Source organism: Cucumis melo, chromosome 4, assembly GCF_025177605.1.
Source record: "Cucumis melo cultivar AY chromosome 4, USDA_Cmelo_AY_1.0, whole genome shotgun sequence".
In the NCBI taxonomy this organism is placed as follows: Eukaryota; Viridiplantae; Streptophyta; class Magnoliopsida; order Cucurbitales; family Cucurbitaceae; genus Cucumis; species Cucumis melo.
Window position 1 is genome coordinate 29559260 of NC_066860.1, and position 25013 is coordinate 29584272.

Genomic DNA, 25013 nt, shown 5'->3' on the forward strand with positions numbered 1-25013 from the left:
GATATAGTTTCAAAATATATTAATTGATTTTCTGAACATATTATTGATATGGCATATGGAAGATGAATTCGCAATCAGTGGTCATAAGATTTTTTGGCTAGATATTCAAATATAGCAAAATGTTTCTGTCTATTAATAATAGACATCGATAGAAATAGACGTTTATCACTAATAGATGGTGATGTTTTGCCATATTTGAAAACATTTCTAAACAAGTTTGTCGTTTAAAGCAGTTACGCTGTAAATAGATAGATGGACCAATATGATCAATAAGTTTTGTGGGTCTCAGCTTCTACCAAAAAAAGAAAAGAAATGATCGTAACCTTTTTGGCTGGATATTCGAATACAGCACACACCCCGGCCCGGTGATGTAAAATCAAGATCAAAATAAAATATTGCCATTTTTCCTTGATAATTTATAGGCTTTTACAACAAATAGAGAATGATCAATACAGTGAAAAATACAGTTCTTTTGGTGCATCTACAAGCACTTAACTACCCTTCATATTCACAATCCAACGCTTCAAACTTTTGAAAATCATAAGAAATTTCACACTATAAGGGCCATGGAAGTAACCCTTTTCTCCAACAAACCAAAAGACAAAAATGAATATACAATAAAAGAACTAAAAGCAAAAAAATATTGAGAAGATCTTTGGTCTTACAAGATGCAGCTTAAAAAATGTGCAAATGAATGCAATGCAGAATTGATGCTAAGGTTATTCACTTACTAATTGTTGGATTCACTGTCTCGAAAGCTTGTACGAGTAACTCGACTTTTCGCTTACGAGCAGGAGTGAGTTTGGCCACGGCCTGCTGAAGTGCGTAATCAAGCATCCATTCCTCTGCATTCTTTCTATCTTCTGTGTCTTGATGCCTCAGTTGAACTTTTTCTGATTCTGCATCTTGCATCAAAGGCAAAAAATTTGGTTTTCTTGGGTTGAATTTCTTTACTTTCTCCATTGCTTTGACAAATCTCTTCAAAAGAATTACTTTTTTCAAATTGCTCCAATTCTTTAGAACTTGCCGATTGTCTTTGCTTCCAAACTTTGGCTCTTTTCCATCATCCTGGCTGTTTAAATCAACAGAATTCGTTGATCCTTCATCAACATTAGAATCAGTAGTATCGTATGCTTCCCCTTTTCTGTCTTTTATCTCAGAGGCATCTTGTTTCTCTTCTAGGAATAATCCTTGGTCTCTAATCAAGTTGCTGGACAACGATCCATCATGGGGCGAGGTATTGTTTTCTGGAAGAGGAATCTCATCAATTGCTTCGTTTACGAGCTTTATGGCTTCAATGCATTGGAGTTCCACATCTGGGTCATTCACAAAGTTGTTTTCCAATTCCATATTTTGTTTTCTTGAGGAAAATTCCTTTTCATCCTTGTCAGTCTCCTCACTAACAAGAGTCTTTGAACCATCTTCAGCATCAATGCTTGAAGCCATGTGCTTGTATATCAAGAACCACATGCTATTTTTCTTTTCCTCAAACCGTTTTTCACTTGCTTCACCAATGCTGGAAGCAGCATTGATTTCCTCGGGAGTAACAGATTTTGCTTGTGTGGAAGCGAGTTTTGATTGAGCTATCCGACTTCTATCGAATATAGCCGCCCTTGTTTTTTCCAGTAGTTCATTGGCTGAGATGGAAAGTTCTAAATTATTGACTTCAGTTGATTTCTCATGTTCTTCACGAGTAAGGCTTCTAGCTGCTGCTGATGTCTCATATTCTTCTGAAGAGAGGCTTTTGGATATATCAGATACTCCACTAGTTACACCGATCAAACCATCACTTTTGGATATTTTTTGATCAGGTTCCAGATTTTCATTATGAAGTAGTTCAGTGTTTAAACGTGCAATTACATTTTTGGAAATCTTTAGAAGTTTTCCATTTACTGAAACTTCTTCATAGCTAGTGTCTTTTGGCTTCTTGGCGGCCTCACTGTCTAATATGGCATCATTGGCCTCTGGCAAACATATGTCGACTGACTCAGGATAGGATCCTTTCACATTGACCTCTTTTTCTACCGCAATGTCCCCTACTCTCCACCCTATACCAGTAGTTTCATGAATAGCTTGATCTTGTTCTGGTTTCCCAAGATGTTCCGAGTTTGCTTCATTTTTAATAGAGGATGTCATGGAATTCCTATTTCCGACCTTGGCTATATTGTTTGCTTGGCCTGCAGACGCTTTGACAATATTCTTCGTGTTCAAAAGATTCCCAAAAAGGGTATTATGAGCACTATTTTGACGTTCACTATCTTTATCAGTTCCATCAGAAGCTACTTTGGTCTTGATGTGAGCCTCAACTCCAGGCACTGGAAGAACTGTTTCGAAAGCTTCTACAAGCAGAGAAACTCTCTTCTTCTGAGCTGGTTGTAATTTTGAGATAACCTGTTGTAATGCATAATCAAGCATCCATTCCTCATTGTTTTTCCGTTCTTCTGTCGTTTGACGTTGAAGATGAACCTTCTCTCCTTCTGGGTCAGGCTTGAGTGATAGAAAACGTGGCTGCTTCTGTGGGTTAATCTTTTTTACTTTCTCCAAAGCCTTGACAAATCTCTTGAGAAGAATTAACTTTTTAAGGTTACTCCATCTCTTAGGTCCTGACGGATTCCTGTTCTCAATTGGCATTGTTTTCTTTTCTTCGATAGATGGCGAATTTTCAACTTTCGTTCGCATTTCTTCTGCATCTTGTGCAAGATCCTCCCCTGCAGAATGAGTACTGGAAGAAGACATTAAGAAGTTTGATCCTCTAACTTCAGCCGGAATCCTTTCCGGCAGCTTCTCTTCTGAATTCCAGTCACGAGGTAGAGATTGTTGTTCTTGAATCTCTGGGAGAAGTATTCTATCAAAAGCTTCTTGCACTAGCTTAATAGCTTCGTTCTTGAAGAGTTCTAGTTTTCTATAGGCTGCTGCTGCATTAGGAGACACATCTGCTCCTTCCTGATCGACATTGGAGACAAGCTTAAAGGAGTTGGAATTGGTATCTACAAGCAATTTGTTGTCAACTTCCTTTGAAGTTTCCTTCACCTGAAGAATAGGCAGTTCATTACCAACATTGCCAGAGTCACTGTCCACTACATTCTTATATACCAACTGCCACATTCTGACGTACTTTGGATTTATCTCCTGCACTTCTGCTGTAAAATTTAAGCTGATACTAGAGCTGGAACTCGTACGCGATAAACTATCGATCTCCACTGCCAAATCTTCCTTTAGATTTTCATCAGCTTCCCTCTGATGTTCCATTTCCTCATAACCAAAAGCAGAAGATCCCGAACTGTCCTTCAAGTTGCATTCACCCGCATCCAATTTACTTTCCTTCATATTGGATAATTCTCCCGTATCGATATCCCTAAAAACACTAGGATCAGATTCTTCCTCTGCAGCAAATACTAACATGTCTGCGTTCATCATCTCATTAGCTACTGATCTTTCTCTGTCGACCATTTTGCTTGCTCGAATACCTTTCTTCCTATTTCCAGATTGTTTGGCTCGAACAGGCGGTTCACTCTCACTCTTGTTATTTTTAGCTCTCAAAGCACGTTTCCTTATAGACTTGAAACGCTTCAATGGAGGGGCATTTCCATGAGAATGACCATGGAGGGAACAATAGCTATAAGGACAAATCTTCTTCACCGCAAGTTTTTCAGATTCTTTCTCTTCTCCTGGTTGGAGTTCAATGTTATCAGGAAACTTAGAACCCTTGAAGGCCGAAGAACATGTGGCCTTTTCAACACAAGATTCTGGATGTAACTCAGATATTTCCATATTTGAACATTTCTTGGACTTAGAAGCAGCCAATTTCGCTAACTTCCTTACAGGTTTAAGTGATGGCTTTCTAGTTAACATTATCCCTGAGATCGTCGAATTCGATTTTTGTTGCCCAATATTCTGATTCTCCAATTTAGATTTGCGAGAACTTACTGGAAATTCCAATTCTCGCTCATCGGTAGACTTCCTGATCAGTGTTCTTTTGAATCTAGAACTCGACATTCTTGTCAAAGTTCTGGAAGGCTTTGAACCAGAGCGATTTGATTTCTGTTCCAACCAGTAGATTTAAAAATCTTACTACAATATCCACTACGACCAAACGCAATTACTTGAGAAACAAGAAATTGAAATCTGAGACAGACCTGGTAATACTTCCTTCTCGCTTCCGAGCTGGTAGTGGTCTTCATGAAATTTGGGGCCGAATCTAAAATTGAACTTGGAGTAGTCTCATCAGAGCTTGATGACGATGATGATGAAGAAGAAGAAGAAGAAGAAGAAGAAGAAGAAATGATACCCAAACTAAACTCAGATTTCTGTTCTCTAGCCGCGGATTTATCCAAGCTTGAGATTCCATCATCTTCATTTCTACAATCTTCTTCTGATTGCGAGTGGTGATGAGAATCGAGGTCGATCATTCTCCCTGAATCTGGAAGAACAGAATCAGAAAATGGATTGGGTGAAAAATCAAGGAAGGGGTGAAGAATTTTGATATTCAAAGGGGAGAATGAGTGGGAAATTGAGAGTTTTGTGGATGAGAAAATACGGAAGCAACAGAATTGCAGTCAGATTTGAATGTGAAATTAAGAAAAAGATAATGGTTTTCTTGACTTGTACAAATGTATAAGCCTATGTCTTCCTTTTCATTCTTGCGTAATTGGGTTGACCCAATTCTCACACCCAAAGTTATTGGACAAATTCATCCTTTTTACTGTTCTTTTTTTCTTTCTAATTATTATTTTTTTTAGTTTACACATAAAATAAATACATATTATTATAATCCAATCTAAATTAATCTACGTCCTAAGTAAACTATAGAAACTTAGTACTACGATAACTCACTTTTTACTTCAAATAGATTTAGTTTTTGTTTGTTTATTTCTTGTGTTTCAAAATTTAACATTTTAATTTCTAAAATTAAAACAATATTTAATATCATGAACTTCTCATCTTTACTCCAAGTGCAACCTCTTTTTTACGCCCAATCCTTTTCATCAATTTCCACCTCAAAATTGAAGCCAAAAATCCTATAAAAATCAAAGAATGAAATTCATTTGAAGTCCGATATGAACTAAAGTACTCCAAAGTCATGAGGTTTCAAGTAGCGCATAATAAACTTCGGAAGCTAAGTCTAAATTTTGTAATATTTGTAGATTATCTGCATTATGTTATATATGTAGATATTTTGAGTTTGATTACAACATTCGTAATTGTTCCTATATTATTTTAGACAGAACAACTAAAGCAAACAATAAACAATAGTTGATTTAGAAATTTTGTTGACAGAGGGTCTATAGTTTAGTAAACATAATCTAAAAAAATTGCAAGCAATAGAGTTTAAACCTAGGTTTAGAGAGACTAAACGACAATTTTATTTGTGGACTAAATATTGGTATTGGTAGGACACTCGATTCTCCCTAAGCATATAATAATTCCATCGATGACAACAAATACAACCTATCACTTTTTAGGTAAACGAGCAAAAACGAGAATAAGACATTATCCGAAAAAAAAATCTCTATCTAAATCAAAAAAATAACTAGGAGAAAATGTACAAATTGTAAATTTCTAATAAATAGCAGTTTTATTGTTTTAGATTTAACAAAAATACAAAATAGCTTGAATCTTATATACTTTATTTAAGAATAATAATTAAATATACAATAACATTTTAAAAAATTACAGATAGAAAAATTTATTATTCATCAACTTCCATGATTAATAAATTCCATAATAAACTTCATATATTTCGATAAGTTTTATTATATCTATAATTTTTAAATATTATTAAATAGTTAATTACTATATTTGCAATTATATTATATATATTTAATTCATGTGGTTGCAAGATTTTGCGGTCACAAATTAGGGAGGGGGGAGGGGCCATGACAAAAAAACAGAGCAAAGATAGCCATATTGAAAGAAGCAATATTCATACTTTCTTCTTGTTTCTTTGGTACTTATTTTCAAGTCAACGGGTCAAAAAACAAATAGAAAAATTACTCTCCATTTGATCTCCATAGTTAGCCTCCTTCTTCAAGCTCAGAAAAAAAGAACAAGAAGAAGAAGAAGAAGAAGAAAGATATTATCTAGTCTAGATCCATCCAATAATATGTCAAAGGAGACGAAACCCAGAGTGGTGTGTTGTATTGGGGGACATCCACGGATACTTCACCAAGCTTCAGAACCTATGGCGAAACCTCGAATCCGCCATCGGAGCCTCCGACTTCGCCTCCGCAACTGTCATCTTCTTGGGAGATTACTGCGATAGGGGGCCCAATTCACGAGAAGTCATTCAGTTCTTAGTCTCACTGCCTTCCAGGTATACTCGAAACTCAAAAGATTATACCCCTTTTTCTTTCTTTTTGGTTAAATTACAAAACATGCCTCCAAAGTTTCAAAATGACACCCTCACTGTCGGTAAAACAAATGATCGATCATGTGAACAGTTAAAAATTAGTTGCCATCCAGATGCAGGTAAGCTACTTGTAGGTAGGTGTGCTTCCGTATTCTAATTAAATTAACATCACCTTTCTTTCTAGTGATATGAGATTTGATTACTCATTCTCGGAATTGTTGTGTTCAGTCAATTTTCCTCTATTTTGCCAATGTTGAAGATAGTTTTGAGTCGAAGGGGTATTTTTTTTACATATAATTCATAGGAGTGAATGTATTAAAAAATATAAACGTTGAGATCTTCGTTTAATAAGAAATATGAAAAAGAATAGTAAAAAATAACAAAATATTTACGAAATATAGTAAAATTATAAATTCTATTAATGACTATCATTGATAAACACTGAATGTGTTTTTATCATCGTATTGATAAACAATAAACACTTAGATATGTTTCTATCATTATATTGATAAATAGTAATAGGAGTCTATTATTGATAGAATAAAAATTTTTGCTATATATTTTAAATATTTTAATTTATTTTAGTATATTTAAAAACGTCTCAAATAAACTTTTGAAAAATAAAGTTATAATTTGTAAAAAGGAAATAGAGTTAAGATACATTACAACGTTGTTTATAAATAATGTTAAAATCTTGACACGATGAAAATATAAATAATATTGTTTTCGAATCTGTACAATTTGAATCATAGAAATTAAAAAAAAAAATCAAAAACACCATTTGAGATGTCATTCCCGAACATGCATTTACTAAATTCAGCAAACGTACAAACATAAAACAGAATCTAGATTCTCAATCAAACATAACCTAAAAATTTGTGTGTTGGTTTGAAAGGTATCCGGATCAAAAACATGTGTTTCTAGCCGGAAATCACGAGTTCGGACTGGCAGGATTCTTGGGGCTCGTGGAAGCTCCATCGGACGGATCAGGGTTCGAGACAACATGGAAGGGGTTCGAGGAGAGAGAGGAAGAAGAAGGATGGTACAAGGGGGAGGGGTACGAGAAGATGCACTTCCAAGCAAGGATGTGGGGTGGGACTACAAGGGAGAGATTTGATGCATATGGAATTGAGTTTATGGGCTCAGTCTATGATGCTGCACCAACATTCAAGTCCTATGGTGTTCCTCATGGATCTTATGGTAACAACTCATACCCTTTTTCTTTTTTTTTTCTCTCAACTTAAATTTGATTCTATATCACACCCTTTTCTTTCTCAACATACGAACATCGATTGAGCTATAAAGTAATTCACTATACTTTTGTTTGTCAGATTTGATGAAGGCAGTACCTGAAGAACACAAGAAATTCCTTTCCAATCTGGTTTGGGTTCATGAAGAAGTAAATACTAATTAGTTTCTAATCTAGTACTTTTTCCATTTAAAACAATTTCCCTTGTATGTATGAACATTAGTGAAAGAAGTAGTTAAGAAACTGAAGTTTTTGATTGGCAGGATGATGTGTGTTTGGAGACAAAAGATGGCATAAAAAAGTGCAGATTGATAGCAGTTCATGCAGGTTTGGAGGAAGGGAAAGATATCGAAGAGCAACTCAAGTTTTTGAAGGCCAAGGAAACCAAATTCCCCAAAATAATGGGCCTCAGTGGGAGGAAGAATGTTTGGAATATCCCAAAGGTCATCATTCTAGGCCCCATTTGGTATTTAAATGAAAAACACAACCAAGTTTTAAAAACTTTTTCTTTTTCACTTTCAAAATTACTCTTCAAATTTATTAATAAATTGATACAAATACAAAAAATTGAATCCATACCAAACGTATTTTGTTCTTTGAAAACTAAAACACAAAACGAAAAAGTTATCCAACCAATTCTAGCCTGTTAATTTTAGACCATCTTTTTACATTTGAAAAAATTACCGTGCGAGACTTTTAATTATTTCAAATTCATAAATTTTTATTAAAGATTACAAACACAATTTATCAATTCTTAATTGTGTTTAACTTCTTTAGTTGAATTAACAAAATAAACTATTAAAATTCTAATTAATTTGAAACAATTATATGGTTGAAAGTAATAATTATGATCATGATGTTACAGGAACTAAGTGAGAATAATAATGATGAAAAGGGAACAATAGTTGTAAGTGGACACCATGGAAGACTTCATATGGATGGGTTAAGGTTCATCATTGACGAAGGTGGCAGTGCCCCTGAAGTCAATCCTTTAGCTGCAATAATTTTACTTCCTTCCATCAAAATTGTTCGTGACACAGACATCTTTTAAATTCTCCTATCTTATCTTAATTTCAAACATTAAAATCTTTAAACTTTTATGAAAGTAACAATTTAATCAATTTTATTACAATAAAAGTATATATATATATATATATATAGTAAGTGAGTTTCTATGTGCACCATGATTTCCGTGTACTATGCGAAGTCGGTCCCGTTGGCGGAGTCATTCACGCCCCCTATTGTGCAACTTTCGAGCCCTCTCAATATATATATATATATATATATATATATTCTCACACACACTTATCTCTTTCTTTCTTTCTTTCTTTCTTTCCTTTTTCACACTTATCTTCTTCTTCTTCTTCTTCTTCTTCTTCGTTTTATTTTTAAAATACAATAATTAATAATTCCTTTCCTTTTCGAGGATAAGTTTTGACAACGACATCTCATTTTTCCTATATGCTTAGATCTCAATTTGATTATTCAATTTTCTGATCTTTTCAAAACTATACTAAATTTCAATTCGTTTATTTGATAACATTTGAGATATAATAATAATAATAATAATAATAATAATAATAATAATAATAATAATAATAATAATAATAATAATAATAATAATAATAATAATAATAATAATAATAATAATAATATAATAAAAGATTGAGTACTTTTCACTCAGTTATATATTACAAAAATATCAACGTTTTCAATCACTTCTATATGACAATAGAATTAATTAATCAAATGGGGAAAATAAAGTGGTAGATATTCAATTCAACATTTAATACGTGTGCCATTGGGTATGATTTAATATTAAATATTGACCTCCTTTCCAACTTTTTTCTTTTTTTAAGTAGTCTTATTCAAATTAAATATAAATTGTGTTGTTATTCGTTGGCTAAAAGATAAATACATAAAAATAGGTGTAAGTATTTGAAGAGAGATAATAAAATAGAAATGATGAAAATACAAGGGAATAAAAGATGCGATTGTTTATATAACTTGATCTTTCACATTTTGTAGTTTATATCACACTTAAAAAAAAACATTATTTGGTCTTCAGTAGTCGTAACGAGAGAAAATATGTGATTTTTCAAAAACATATATTCTCAACGGTTAAATCATGCTCGTATATGAAAGAATTAATATACCACTTTGTCTAGTAACTATTTCATCTCGAGTAGCTAGTTATAACAACAAGCCAAATGTTTAGTACTTCTCACTGTTATCATCAATTCAAATATATTTGTTACGAAATCAATTAATTAAGTAAATAGGAAGAATGTAAAAGATTGACATACATACACACGTAGTTCACTAACGTGTTAGCTATGTTTAGAAACAAAAAAAAAAAAGAACAAATATTATTAAAAAAAATGTTTAAGAATACAATACGATGTCGTAGCGTTGAAAAATTCCTAAGTTTGAGTAGTATGAAATATTAATTTAATATATATATATATATATATATATATATATATGGAATTAAAATATATAAACATGTAAATTGAATGTAGGGAAGGGAAGAGAGTTTTTGTGTAGGAAAGATTTATGATTTAGTAATTTAAAAATTGAGACAATGATTTGGGTATATGATTGGATGATGAAGATGTTTCTCATTTCCCATTACGCGTAAGCCTCGTGTGCCATCCACACCCAATCATTCATTTTCATCTATTTTCTATTTTTATTCATATTATATACCTTTTATATATATATATATATATATATATATATAAAATCAAAACTATTCTTTTAAATTATATATAGTAAAATTAAACAATGAAAAGTTAATTTAATTTAATTTTGTGTTTTGTTGAATTTAATCTCTAACCTCACACATATCATTATTATTATTATTTGTTGTTGCACTTCGGTCTTCAACTCGTTTTAGATCCAACAATCTGGTATTTAAAAAACATAACAACAACTGCAAGGTAGATCGTTATGGAAATGAAAATTGCAGAACATAAGCAAGATTAGTATACAGCTGAGTCGTGGAACACGCTCTTTTTAAAACGTTTCGTGACTCTCTTCTGAATCGTGTAAATAGAATAATGTCTCGTCGTCCCCATGATAAAACAACACCTTTTAAAACCATTGAGGTTAAATGGAAAATAATTATAAAAAAAATGTTCAAATGGTCAGGAATTATTTTCATAAACGTTTAATTCAATTCTTAACGGTAAAATAACGTATATATTATTTTACCTCTCCTCGCCACGCCCGACGGACGGTGGCGCGCGTGGAGATGTAGATATATCATCATTTGCCTATCTCCTCCCTCCTTCCAAAACTTGGGTGTCCTTAAGGGTCCAAATCTATTGGCCAACCAATAGGTATATGAAGGAACCTCTACGTTATAAATTTTATGAATGTAAAAATACTTTTGGAGAATAAAATAATATATATATATATATATTTTTTTTTTTTGCTTTTTACAAATTCTTCATCCAATGTTATTATTATTATCATTGTACTAACATATTAAAAATGGTTAGATTATAGAATTACTAAATTTATATATAATGCACATGTTAGTTGGTTGGTTGGTTGGGTTTTAGAGTGGAATAATCCCAAATTTAAATCAAATTAAATAGGTTTAATTTCAAGGGGACAAAGAATGAAGAATCTATTGATTTACATATCTTTAAGAATCATAGTAGAGCCCAATCATGGGTTGCCACTTGTACACCTATCCTTGCAAAGAATAATTTTCAAATTAATTATTTGAATAATTGAGATCTCTCTTTCTCTCTCTCTCTCTATTTCTAATTTCAATTTATAATTTAGTAAAAGAACATTATTAAAGATGATCAGCTGATCAACTTTAATTTTGTCAGTACAAAGGCCACTTTCTTTGTAATGATTTTTGGTTTTTTATGAACATGGAATGGCAACCCTACTACCCACACCTTTATGCTTTGTGATTATTATCAAAAGTAAAACTTAATTTCATTCATTTTTTATGAAATATATCTTTTATGTTTTGTCAATGGGAAAATCAGTGACCACTTAGAAGCAAAAGTTATCGAGGCTTAACTTGAACTATATCGATCTTACTAAAACGTGTGAGGCTTTTGCAACTATTTGAATTGTTGTGGTGTATCTATATATGATCCGTATATGGGTGTGATATAACAAATTTGTTTGCATGATGTTTGATCAATTAGTGTAGATGAACTTGACTTTTATTGATTTGTATGTGGCTGCTACGATACAATCTCTAAATTGTGTCATTTGATTCTCTCTCTCATTCATGTGTAATATTTTGACTCGAGAAGTGGAAGTGCTTGTTCTCGAACAAACTTGGTTTTATTGATTTTGAATATTGAAAATGGACTTATGTTAGACCGTTGAATGTTGGTTATTCACCTATAATTTGCTAATCTCTTGAGTACGTTCACCTCAAAGTGAGTAAATGTGCAAAATGTTTGATTGAATTACCAATAAGCGCAATTACCTCACCACAACAAAGAGGTATAGTCTTTTCGATATGGACGTGATTTAGACTTCTAAAGACAGTATCTATTTAACGTTGGGAATATGTTTGAATGCACAATTATACTCTTTGTCCTTTAAAATTCTTTATTTTCTCTCTCTTCCAATAATAAAAAAAATTATTTCATTGGTTATATTCTTTTTTTTTTAAAAAAATGTAATATAATGAAACTTTTCATTAAATTAATTAATATTAATGTTATTTAAATAAATCCAAATTTTAAACCAAAAAACAAGTGGAAAAAAGAAATCCAAATTAGTTATTAAATTATTTTAAATTACAATTTTACTACTTTAAACTTTGTGCATTTTTCAAAAGTGTCTAATAATTTCTTTGAAATTTTCAACCTTGGTCTAATAAATATTTGAACCTTTAATTAAGTTTGTATTAAATAAAGGTTCGAACTTTTTAATTTTATGTATAGTATAGTAATTTGTGAATCGAAAAAATTCGAAAGTCTTGCTTTCGAATATTTTTATATTTCTTAACTAAAATAAAATCTCAAAAAACTTCTTTTTATAGTTTCAAAGTTTTGCTTTCTTCTTTTAAAACACACACCTCAAAAGCATATAACTAAAAAAACCTTGAAGTCGAGTACATAAAATTAATTTTGAAAACGAAAAATCAAATGATTATCAAATTCAGCATTAACAATACGAGAGAGCATTTGACTCTCCAACTTGCCTGCAGCTAAGAGTGTAATGTTATAACATACTCAATATTTGGTTTTCAGATCATGATTGTTGAAATTTCTAATTATTGTAACTCATAATTAGGTATAAGAAAACTATTTTAAAATCCTTGTTTCTTTTTCACTATTTTCTTCTTTTTTAATAATAATTTTAAACTAAAATAATATACACTCTACACATAAATTAATATAATTTCTATATTTTGTAATTCAACCTCAAATGAATATTTTAAAAACCCAAATCATAACAAAAAGCAAAAAAAAAAAAAACAAAAAAAACCAAATATGATTGTTTTTTTTTTTCTTTTTAAATTTAACTAGAAATTGATTACGCAGTTGAATTATATAAAATTGCAATTAAAAACTACACCAATCTCCCTCCATAATAATACCTCAACATGGGTGAACAAAAAGACAAAAAAGTTAGATTGGACTTTATGTAAAAGTAACTCAATAACATATAAAATAATATAAATTAGGGTTAAAAAAGGACGAATGTTTACTTTTTTTTTCATTAGGTGAAAAGAGTAAAAAAGGTGAGAATAAATTATTGGATGAGACTATTCATTTTTTTTAAGTGTATCAAAAAAAAAAAACTTAGTTCAATTGATATTATCATACGTTGAAGACCAAGAAATCTATGGTTTGAATTTACTATCCCTAATTTGTACTAAAAATCTGTCTTTCTAAATCAACGAGAGATGAAAACTATAAAAGACAAAAATGTTTCAAATCATTATTGACGTTATGTTTAGTACGAATATTTTGAATTATGAGGCATATAATTCATCCCATGATTTTCATGAGAATGTAAGAGTTGTTTTTAGCTAATAATACAAACACATAATGTAATTCAAAATTAATGTTTGGATTGACCGTTTTGGACCAAATTTGTGATAATAAACTTATTTCATTTCTACATTTTCCAACCAAACTCGCTTTTTCTTTGTTTTTGGCATTTCATAATCTCATTTTCGTTTCATCCTCGATTCGATGTACATTCCAACATTCCTTTGTATCTCAATAATTCTAATTACATTTCAACCTCTTAAACGATTCCCTAATAATTATAAGTTCATTATTCCAATCGTCTCTCAAACAACTATTAAACATTATATTAATTTCATTTATAAATTATATAAAAGGAGATAAATCGTAAAAGTGAATATAGTTTGACTTGCAGTGATGTTCAAATTCGAAGTAGAGAAATTTAAACCAGAAAGCTCTTTAGGTACATAGTAGCAGTTGAACTAAGATTTTATCGGCAAAAACGCACCGAAAAGTTGGAGTCATATTTAAAATAAAAACATCTCATGACCCATTCTTCCAAATTTCACTTCTTATATTTTTATTTTATTATATTACCGTTTCTTCTCAGGAAAAGTAATGAAAATGAAAAAACAAAAAACAAAAGTCTCGGAAGGAAGTTTCCGGGAAGTTGCACAAGAGAAGGGGCAGTACACAATTTTCCGAATTCTCCACCATTTAACCCCCCCTTCATCTTCTTCACACAACTTGTCCTCAAAACAAATTTCCAATTCCAAAACCCCAAATCACATTCAAATTTTCATTTCCCCCAATATGAAGCTTCTCAAATCCTTCAACCCCAACCGTCTCTTCTCTTCCAAGTCCCACCGCTCCAAACTCTCCCGATCTCAACCTCCTTCTTTCGGCTCCGCCTCCTCCTCCACCTCCTCCGCCGGAACCCCCACCAGCGTCTTGCCGTCCCTCGACTGGGCCGATTTCTCCGACCCCACTCTCTCTCGTAAAGAACTGAAGGCTCTACTCGGCCTAATCGGAGCCGAACCGCCGAGTGAGGAAGAGATTAAGATCATGATGGGCGAAATGGACCGGGTTGGACCGGCTTGCCACTCCGAGTTACGTGATACGTTTGAGATATTCGACGCCGACCACGACGGGAGAATTACGGCGGAGGAGCTCTTTAGTGTGTTCACGGCGATGGGAGACGAGGGGTGCACGTTAGAGGATTGCCGGCGTATGATAGCAGGTGTAGACAAAAATGGAGATGGGTTCGTCTGCTTCGACGACTTTGCGCGTATGATGGACTGCCAGAGATAAATCCAATCAACACCTTTCATTTTTTTTTTCTTTTAAACTCTTTTACTTATTAATTATAATAATAATAATTTTGAAAAAGAAAAGGGAAAAAAAAAAAAAAAAAAGAAGAAGGGATCTTTGTGTTTATGTTTGTTGATGCAAAGTATATAATTAATTAAAAACGGCAGTAAGTCGTGGGATCGGTCATTCGTCAAATTCATCCCTTTCTCCAATTCTTTTTCTTTTTCTTCTTCCTTTATTTTTTGCATGTTTTATTTAATTACTTCTAATGAAAAAAAAATTGTTCTTTCTTTTTTTGTTAAATTTAATTTCAATTATGTAATTTTATATGTTGAAATGCGTTCAAGTTTAGTTTATATATATTCGACATATTTTTCTATAAATCTAAAATCAGTCTTCGTGTTTGGAGACTTGGAGTTGATTTAATTCCACTATATGGTATGAGATTTAGATATTTAAATATGAAATCAAATTTGTTAAAGGAAGATTAATAGAATGATCTTTTAGTGAAAAAAAAAATTTAAACTATTGACTAATTTTAAGTTTTATTTTAAATGGTTTAGTGAAAGTATATAAATTAGATTTTTGTTGTTTTAAAATGTAAAAACTATTGACTAACGGTGGAAATTAAATTTAAAGTTTGTTGAGAGTATAAATACTAAAATTAAAAAATTATATAGACTTAAAAATAAATTTTAAGTTGATTATTTTTTTGGTGAGGTTTTCAAAAATAATAAAAAAATATATAAATTACTTATAATATAGGGAAAAAAAACATTAAAAAGAAAAAAATAGTTTATTCATTTTACCATTTTTACAATTTTCCTATTTTATTATTAGGTCACACGGACCATCGGTACCCCAATTTCAACAAATAATAAAATATTTTATTTTCAAAAACAAAACAAGAGATATTTTACTATTACTATGATATGTATATTTATCTAGGCTTAACAAAAAAGAAAGTTATAAATATAACAAAATTCAGATTTACCTTTTGTAATCTATAAGTCTATTATGAGTAGAATTATTATTCTCCAAAAATGTTGTTAATTAACTTTGAAATTATTATCTATTGCAATTATATATATTTTTTCTTTTGATGCCATAAAATAAAATAACAAAACATTACATTTTTGGTTCCGACCTTTGCAATTTGATAGCATTTTTGTCCTTTAATTATCATATTTTGCTATGTTTTTTTTTTTATTGAAAAGTTGAAAAATGGAAGAGTGAGATAGGAAGAGGAAAGAAAAATAGTAAAAATGAAAAATAAAAAGGCAACAACAACAATAACGGTAACGGTGATGATAAAAGTAATCATGAGCGGAGGAAAAAAAATCAAAAGAAATATTACTTTAATTATATCTATAATAAAAAAAGTGCCACATAGATTTGGTTACCTAAAAAAAAAGAATTAGCAACATCAACTACTTCATGGACTAGAAGTACAAGCTTTTCAAAATAATATATCACCTAACATTGATATTAGGACCCTTTGGTTTAATAAACGAAGATAATTAATTAGTATAGATTTAGTATGCTGAAGTTAGTAAAATTTGTGTTTGGAGTATAGGTTGTAAGATATAATACGTGAAAAGTAGAGAAGAAATTAAATGATGTTGTTGTTGCTTGTAAGTAAATTTTACCTTTCGTCTCCGTTGTAATTATAATATATTTTTTTAGTTTCTAATTATTCTTATTTTTTTTTTTAAAAAAAGAGACGATTTGTTGTTTATTACTAAAAATCATCTAAACTAGCCAAAGGGAGTTTAGTGGTATAATTAAGCAAACCTTTTTGTTTCTAAAAATTGGAGATTCAATCTCCTGCATGCAATTGTTGTACTAAAAAATATAAATCTTAATGGAAGTATGTAAGAGAATGAAGAGATTAATGCGAGGGAAGAAAATTTTTGGAGTAGGTGGGAGAATAGAGAGTAACGAGAGATTTTCCCACTCTCAGATGAACTCTTCTCTTGTTAAATTGTCTCTATTATATATATTACAAACACAACTTAATTAATTTAAAATATATACTTTCGAGAAAAAAACGTAGATATTTGAACTCATCTACTATATAAAGGTTTATACATTAGAAAAATAATTCGAATTACAGATCTCTTTATAACTAAAACATATGTTTGTAAATTGAAATATACTCGTTTTGACACTCATATATATTGTTAAACAACTTAAAAAAATCTCCTCCCTCTTAGCTTCCACCTTATTGTTGAAGAGAACAATTTCATAAATATATAAAGGAGAAATCATATATTTTTCACGAACTTATAAAAAAACTACTAACTATTTCCTAAATCAAAATAAGTTTAAAAAATTACATATGCATTTTAAAATAATATATATTCAACCTAACCTTAAACATATAATTCTCTGTTATTATTTTATCAACTTGAATATAACTCAAATGACGTTAATTAAAACAACATCATAAAAGTTTTTTTTAATTCATCGATAATCAAACCATAAACTTTTTATATAATAATCATATGACATTTGTTACGCTTGATTAACCTTGAAAAAAAATTATCTAGAAATCAATTAGTACATATAATTAGGTCCAACTACTATTGAAACATTAATCTACATATGAAATGAGCTCAAAATTGTACGAGTGGATGAATTTATATGGAAGTTTCGAGGAAATTAAAGGATATGGCGTGGAGTTAAAGGGGGAAAATAGAGAAAAGGAAAACATGCTTCGCAACCAAACTTGAATTTTAAGATTATGTTTTCTTAATGAAACCAAAAGACAACACACAACATATGAAATTGTGTCTCTTTGTTTGATTTCGAATAATAATGTTTTTAATTGAATAATACAATGTAATTTTCCTTCTCTTTTCATTTCTTTCTTCTTAATCAAAGTCTAAATTAAACTCATTAATTTATTGCTTTAGAAGCTATCCTACGCCGTAGACTCAACTTAATTTTGTTTTAGCCCATATCAAAATATTATATATATTATGTATATTTAAAAGTTAAATATATATATTTTATTTCGAATTATTGCCCACTAAAATGTAGAGTAAACAAGAGATCGACAAAATTACGATGGTGCAACTCACAAACCATTTTTATAGCTTACTTTTTAACTAGAAGTGTTTGATAAGACGAGGTTCCATTTCAAAATCAATAGACAATGAGAGAAGTAGCTCATCTATCTTATAAGAAGTGTGGGTCTCCTTGGTTTTCTTTTTCTAATATGAGACTCTTAACATCTCAATAAAAAGATTCGTAAAGAGTATTTAACTAGAGTTACTACACTTAAATTATATATATATATATATATATATATATATATATATATATATATATATTAAAAAAATAGAAAAAATTGACAAAACTATTTATACTTCATAGCACAAATGTACGAAAAGACAAAATTTATTACACTTGTAGAAAGAATAAACATTTTGTCAAATATTCTATTTTTGATAATTTTTCATATATATATTTGTGAAAAAGTAACTTTGAGCTTGAGAGAAACTAAGAAACTATGCGAGGGTTCAGAATAGGATGAATGAGAGAAACTAAGAAACTATTCGAGGGTTCATAATAGGATGAATGTATAATGTAATATAGTCCAAATTCATGATTGGATTGAGTTTTTTTCTTCTTCTTTTTTTTTTTTTTTTTTTTTATCTAATATATAACACCAAACTAATTTTATTTCCACATTTTTCAACCTAAATATTTTTCTTCACACTTTCCTATTCAATTACCGATTCATTTTGGATTTCCCACTTATTCTAACCCCCTTTAGAAATGATTTAAAATTACCAATTTTTTTTAAAAGTAAATCCAAAATTTAAAGTTGGAATTATTTACTTATATAAAAACAAAAGAGGGAAAAGATGATATGATATGATATGCCCAAACTCCAAAGTTATCATGTTTTGCATTTTTTTTTTCTTTTTTGTGTGTGGTGGAAAATTAAATTGTTGTAAAATTTGTGAGTTGGCATTTTCTTAAGTTTCTTGGAAACTTCCTTTGTCGTCATAAGGTCGGCATGGACAAAACACATTATTGGTTGTAATATTTGTGTTTATGACTATGACTACACCAAACACTCCTCTCTTTCATTATTTTTTTTCTTTCCCAAGCCGGTGGATTTTTCTGTTTTTCATTCTTTCCTTTATTTATTATTTTTATTTCATTTCTAGTACTTCATTAAACAAAATTGTATGTACACATGACTCTCTTGTATCAATCACGATATCTGTCATCATCTTATCTAAAAAATATGGAACTTCCGTCGCATCTAATTCGATAGTGCACCCTTATTTACAGTATAATATTTTAAATAATTAAAAAAATTATTGTAACTAACAAAACTGTTGAAAATATTTACAGAATATAACAAAATTAGGGAAAAGATGATGTCTCGTATCAATCACGATATCTATCATCGTCTTATCTAGAAAATACGAAACTACGGTCGAATCTAATTCAACAGTGTTTTATCTATTAGTTGGGTTATTATGCACTCTTATATAGAAAATTATTATAAACGACAAAACTGTTGAAATATTTATAAAATATAGCAAAACTTCAAATTTTATCGATAACATACATCGATAGACTTCTATAAGTAATTATTGTTAATAAAATATAAATACAAAATTTTCTTATATTTTATAAATAAATTAATTTATTTTGCTCCATTTTGATAATTTCTTACAAATTAGTTGATCATTATCTACAACGTAGCTTTTTTAATTTTTTTTAATTGTATAAATTAAAATTAAACTGCTAATAAAAAAGTTTTGTCTAGTCAAAAGACTAATATTTTCACTAATTCATTTTAAAAACTATATTGTATTTTATATAATGGGGTATGATATTTATATTTGAATTATTCAATGTCTATCCAATTACACACACACACATATATATCTTGTATGTTGTATGTGTGTATGTGTCCTCCAATGGGCAGTAACTACGTTCTAGGTGAGGTTGAATTGGATTATTTGACATTTCTTCATGGATCATTCAATTTCTTTTGTGATCTCTTGAAGAGGCAAGAGGGAGAAAATTCATATTTACTCTCCATTGAATTTGTTGAGATTGGTGTTCAATCTCTCCCATAATATTGGATGGTATATATTATTGTAGCTAAAGAAGTAAGGATTTATGTTTTTAGGTGGAAATTAATTGGATATATATGATTGTTTGGAAGTTATTTGAAGGGTTGGATTCTTGCTTATTGATGACAATTGAGTTATATATACACAAGCAAAATCCATTAGCCATTGTAATTCTATTGCTTATGGTCTATGCGTCAATGTTTTGTTGGCAAACTGTGATTTGCTAACTCCTTTGGTGTTTTTGTTATGATTTTGGTATTGCTAAAAAAGTTTTGTTTGCTCATTTTCTTAATCCAACGATCGAGAATTAAAGGTCGTACTTAATAGTTAAATGGGTTTCAAATTTACTTTTAATTATGAATTTAGATTGATTCATTTCGACCATTTTAAGTGTTTGGATTTACACATAATTATGTGTATCATAAATATTTTTCAAATGAAATGTGAAAGAGTATGCAAATTAATTAATATATCATTAAACAATTAATAGTTTAGTTCAACTGACACCTACAATATGTATTGAGAACTAGGAAGCTCGCGGTTCAAATCTTAACTACGAAAGTCAAAGATATAAAGTTTTAAGTGACATTTACAAAATAGACAAAACAAATTATAATAATTAAGTTCATAGCACACACTTTTATTGTTTGTAAAAAAAATGGACAAAAGACAAATTCACATACACTACAAGAAAATGGAGCATTCCCGACGCCAAAAATCACGTCGGCATAAAGAACGTCGGGAATAAGGGCTTTCCCGACGCCCTCAACAACGCGTCGGGAGCTGCGTCGGGAAAACCATCTTTCCCGACGCATCACGAAGGCGTCGGCAAGAATACGTCGGGAAAAACCCCTTTTCCCGACGCCGTGAACAGTGCGTCGGGAGAGGCGTCGGGAATAGGGGTTTTTCCCGACGCCGCGTGAAACGTCGGGAAAAGGGGTTTAATGAGCGTCGGGAATTCCCCTTTTCCCGACGCATTTTGAGGGATTTCCCGACGCCATGTCACTGCGTCGAGAAATCCCCTTTAAATTCGTTTCAGTTCTGTATTCACAGAACCGAAACCGAGAGGAGGAGAAAAAGAAAGGAGAAGAAGAAGTCGCCGCCGTGCATAATCCTTTTGTTCCCCCGCCGTCCGTCGCCGTCCGTCGCCGACCGCCCTCGCCGTTGTTCCTCGTCGCCATCTGCCACTTTAGGTAAGTGAAATATGTAAATTTATTTAGTTTAAGTTTATGCTTTAGGGTTTTTTTTGATAAAAATTAGTTTAGGGTTTTTTTTATGAAAATTAGTTTAGGTGTGTGCTAGATCATGCTGACCAAAAAATACTATGATCGGATTAACTCTGTTTTACATTGTTCAAATAAAAAATGTGAGTAGGGTCTGCAGTTTCTCTTCTTTATTCTGTTGCAATTGCTATAAAATTGGCTTGATTTTCTATTTCGTTGTTGATGATTTTATTGTTTGCATGGATGTTGTTTCTGGTTGAGATTTATGTGGTTAATGTTGCAGAAATAGGAAAGGAAGATGAAGTATCGGGAAATATTGGTTCTGGTTCTATGTTTGCTTGGGTTTGTTCTTGGAGCGGTGAGCAATTTCTTCTTTCTTTCTTTTCTTTTCATTGTCGATTATAGTTTCTGCAAGTTTTACTTCTTTTGGATTAAGTTTGTTGCAAAATTTAAGGTTCCTGTTATTTCCTTGCATTATTTTAAATATTTGCCTTGATTTTTGGAGAATTCAGTTTGGTGAAAGAAAATGTTTGAATGGTGTTGTAGGTGTTTGATACAGTAGTCGGGGAAATTGCAATTATTACGAACTGAACCAAGTTCCACAACAGGGCTGATCATAGTTGCGCCAGTTGAAGATTCAAAATCCACGTGTTGGGTGTTCTTGATATTGCTTGTAGAATAATTGAAGTCATATCAAACTGAAAGCTAAGCGATTGTGTAGAAAGTCAGACGATCGTTGAAGGTTTGAGAAGGCGTTTAAGATTTCTTATTTAAGTTTTGTATTAGGATCTTGTTTCATGTACCGTTGTAGAATATATAAACATAATATAAGATTCCATTTTGTGTATACAAATGTAAAAGACAAATATTATAGTTTCTAAAATAATATTAATTTTATTGATTTATTGGGGTAAAAAAATATTTATCTACATGGACTCAATGTCGGTTTATAAAAAATGGACAATAATGAAACATTTTAATAAAAATAAAATTAAAAAAATGAGCCCAGAGAAACATTTTAATAAAAATAATTGAACATTTTAATAAAAATATTCCCGACGCCGTCGATGCCGACGCATTTCCCGGCGTCGGGAAAGCCTTTCCCGACGCCGATTTGGTACGGCGTCGGGAAAGCCTCTCGCGACGCATTTCTCCCGACGTTCTTCCCGACGCCGTTTTGTACGTCGGGATATCCTTTCCCGACGTACTTTGCATTTTCGCCGACGTATTTGTGCGTCGGGAGTACCCACGTCTCTTGTAGTGATATACGAGATGTAAAATGTCACAAATATCCTTGTTATTGATTCCTGCTCCCTTGATAGACCTGATACTTCGATACACTTGATATACATTTCATATTTCTTGATAACCTTTGGATCTAGATGCATGATACACATGATACTCCTTGTTATGCTTGATTCTGCTTGATGCACTTGATACACTTAAATGCTTCATTGATAAGTTTGATATACTCGATAAATTACTAATAAATTTGTTATGTTTCTTTGGTACACTCAACAAATTTGATATACTTAATACATGTGATGTACTGTATAATACATTTAGTATTATTCACCGTTACACTCGATTGATGAAATACACTTGATATGCTATATGCTTTAATAATATATTGTTTATATCCTTGATAATGGAACAATGAGTTATATTGTTCATGTATTTAATAATACTACAATGAACTGTATAAAATTTGAAAAAATTAAAAAAATTCACGTTTTAAGTATATCAACCAACTAACAAGTATAGTTATAATTACATCAAAACATTCTATTTTTACGGTTTATGATTTGTATATCAAATTCTTTTTATCTCATTTATTCTAAATATTAAAATATTTGTTTAAGAAATAAACATAGGGTCCATGATAACAAATTCATATTTAATGTTCTAATTTTAAAGTTTATGATTGTTTTCTCTTGGCTTAAGGAATTCTAAAAATGATATTAGTGGTTTTTTTTTTGAAAATATAAATTAAATAGTGTTTTTTAAAAGATAGAAAAAATCGACAAACTACATACACTTCATAAGAATAAAATAAAAGAAATTCAATACATTCAATTTTCTATAAAGAGTAAATATTTTGTCAAATATTCTATTTTTTATAATTTTTTAATTAAATATTTGAGATAAAATTGTTGAAAAAGGTTTTCACTCCCATATTTAATTATTATAACATTGATCTTGCAAGTTTCTATTGGGCATATTGTTAAAAAAAAATATTTAGTTCATAGTATATATTTTCATATTTCTTTCAAATTTATTTATGTGTTCAACGAACAACTTAAAATGCATCAATAAAAAAATGCATACTAAAATGATTTATAATACAATTATAAACATATATTAAACACAATATTATTATTAATTATTTGAACTACAAAAAACCAACACAATTTCTTAATTCATCATATATTTTTTCTCTCATTAGTCAAATAAATTTAATTGTAATTTTTCATTATAAGTTAAAAACAATTAAAAATATTTATTAGTTCTCCCAAGGAGTCTTTTAAAAAATATAAGAAAGCAGCAAATATTTCACTTTAAATAAGTCTTCTATCTTTGAATTCTCATGAAAAATTATTTTAAAAATAAGAAGGAAAACTTTATGAACTAAAATAAAGAAAAGGAAAATAAAAATAAAAAAATGAAAATGAAAAGAAGCCTAAATATGAAACAAAATAATGTTTAATAATATATTTGTAAATAAATCAAATTACGGAAGATTAAAATAAGCAACGTTATTTAAAATGGTCAAAGGGTCAAACTAAAGAAGCCGTTACTCGCCAGCTGTATCCCGAAAATTTCCACCGGACATGTATTTCTCATTGCTCTCTCACTTTTCTCCCATGCTCTCTCACTTTCTCCCTTGCTTTCTCACTGTCTCCCTTGCTCTCTCACTGTCTCCCTCGTCTTCAACAGGTAACCTCTCTCATCTTCCTCTTCTCTATACTATTCTTCTTTCAATAACAACAAGGATAACCGAGAAAGCAGTTTGTGTTTCCTTTTACAGGGAGCCAAATTGGGGAGTCCAGGAAATCTTGCTGAAGGGAATTTGGGGTCTGGGAATTTACAATTTGGTAGTGAAACTTGGGTGGTTAAAAGGGCAATGGCGAGCTCCGATTCAGAGGAGGTCAAAAGGGCTGCGAATGAATTGTATAGAAGAGGGAGTTTTGTAGAAGCCTTGTCGTTGTATGATCGTGCAATTTCTTTGTTCCCGGAAAATGCTGCTTATCGGAGCAATAGGGCGGCGGCGTTGACTGCACTTGGTCGGCTGGGTGAGGCAGTGAGAGAGTGTGAGGAGGCTGTGAGGCTCGATCTTGGCTATGGCAGGGCTCACCAGCGGCTTGCTGCTCTTTATCTTCGGTAAGTGTTTGAATTTTTTGTTCAAACTAAAGCTGTTTATGATGCTTGGATGTAGATAGGGAATTCTAAGGAGAGGAGGTTTTCTTTTTTCTTGGACGACGAATTTGATGATTTGTCTATGTAGTTAAGATCTGCATGGTTTCTGTTATTGGTATTAGTGCTGATTGCTTCAATTTTTAGGAACATAGGTAGATTCATAGTTAATTTGTCCTACTTTTTACATCATTTTTTTGACACTTGTTTTATTAACATCTTTCCTTAGATCAGTAAAAGCCACTTGAATTCTAGTTCTAAATGTTGAGGTCGAAAGGAATTGGGTAAATTCTCTATTACATGAATGTAGTGTGCTTTTAATTTTCCATTATACTAATGTACCTGCTTCTCTATTACATGGATGTAGTGTGCTTTTAAATTTCCAGTATACTA

The 25013-nt window shown here is 30.9% G+C and overlaps 2 protein-coding genes, 1 long non-coding RNA gene and 1 pseudogene across 4 annotated transcripts; 3 read left to right on the forward strand and 1 right to left on the reverse strand.

Moving 5' to 3' along the window:
* Nucleotides 1-384: 384 nt before the first annotated feature.
* LOC103486952 (calmodulin binding protein PICBP) lies at nt 385-4588 on the reverse strand. Of its 2 annotated transcripts, XM_017044201.2 has the most exons (3): nt 4289-4582; nt 4137-4198; nt 385-4041 (listed from the first exon to the last, which is right to left on the reverse strand). In XM_017044201.2, exons 1-3 carry the CDS (start codon nt 4407-4409, stop codon nt 724-726), a joined length of 3501 nt encoding a protein of 1166 aa, XP_016899690.2. In that variant the 5' UTR covers nt 4410-4582; the 3' UTR covers nt 385-723. The 2 variants fall into 2 exon arrangements, with proteins under 2 accessions (XP_016899690.2, XP_008443341.3); XM_008445119.3 differs by having other exon boundaries at nt 4137-4588.
* A 1273-nt stretch (nt 4589-5861) lies between these two features.
* On the forward strand, nt 5862-8847 carry LOC103486951 (tyrosine-protein phosphatase RLPH2-like; annotated as a pseudogene).
* A 5294-nt stretch (nt 8848-14141) lies between these two features.
* On the forward strand, nt 14142-15070 carry LOC103486950 (probable calcium-binding protein CML35). The gene has a single exon (XM_008445117.3). The coding sequence runs from the start codon at nt 14183-14185 to the stop codon at nt 14873-14875; it is 693 nt and encodes a 230-aa protein (XP_008443339.3). The 5' UTR covers nt 14142-14182; the 3' UTR covers nt 14876-15070.
* Nucleotides 15071-21256: 6186 nt separating this feature from the next.
* Nucleotides 21257-22107, forward strand: LOC127149082 (uncharacterized). The gene is made up of 2 exons (XR_007820369.1): nt 21257-21564; nt 21753-22107. It is a non-coding gene; the product is annotated as an uncharacterized LOC127149082 (long non-coding RNA).
* The last annotated feature ends 2906 nt before the right edge of the window (nt 22108-25013 follow it).

Excerpts from the sequence above, each read along its gene's own strand:
- LOC103486952 (XM_008445119.3), bottom strand. The coding sequence starts at position 4,409 with ATGATCGACCTCGATTCTCATCACCACTCGCAATCAGAAGAAGATTGT. Across the intron at positions 4,042-4,136 it reads CGAGAAGGAAGTATTACCAG|AAATCAAATCGCTCTGGTTC; the intron begins GTCTGTCTCAGA and ends TGGTTGGAACAG.
- LOC103486950 (XM_008445117.3), top strand. The coding sequence starts at position 14,183 with ATGAAAATGAAAAAACAAAAAACAAAAGTCTCGGAAGGAAGTTTCCGG.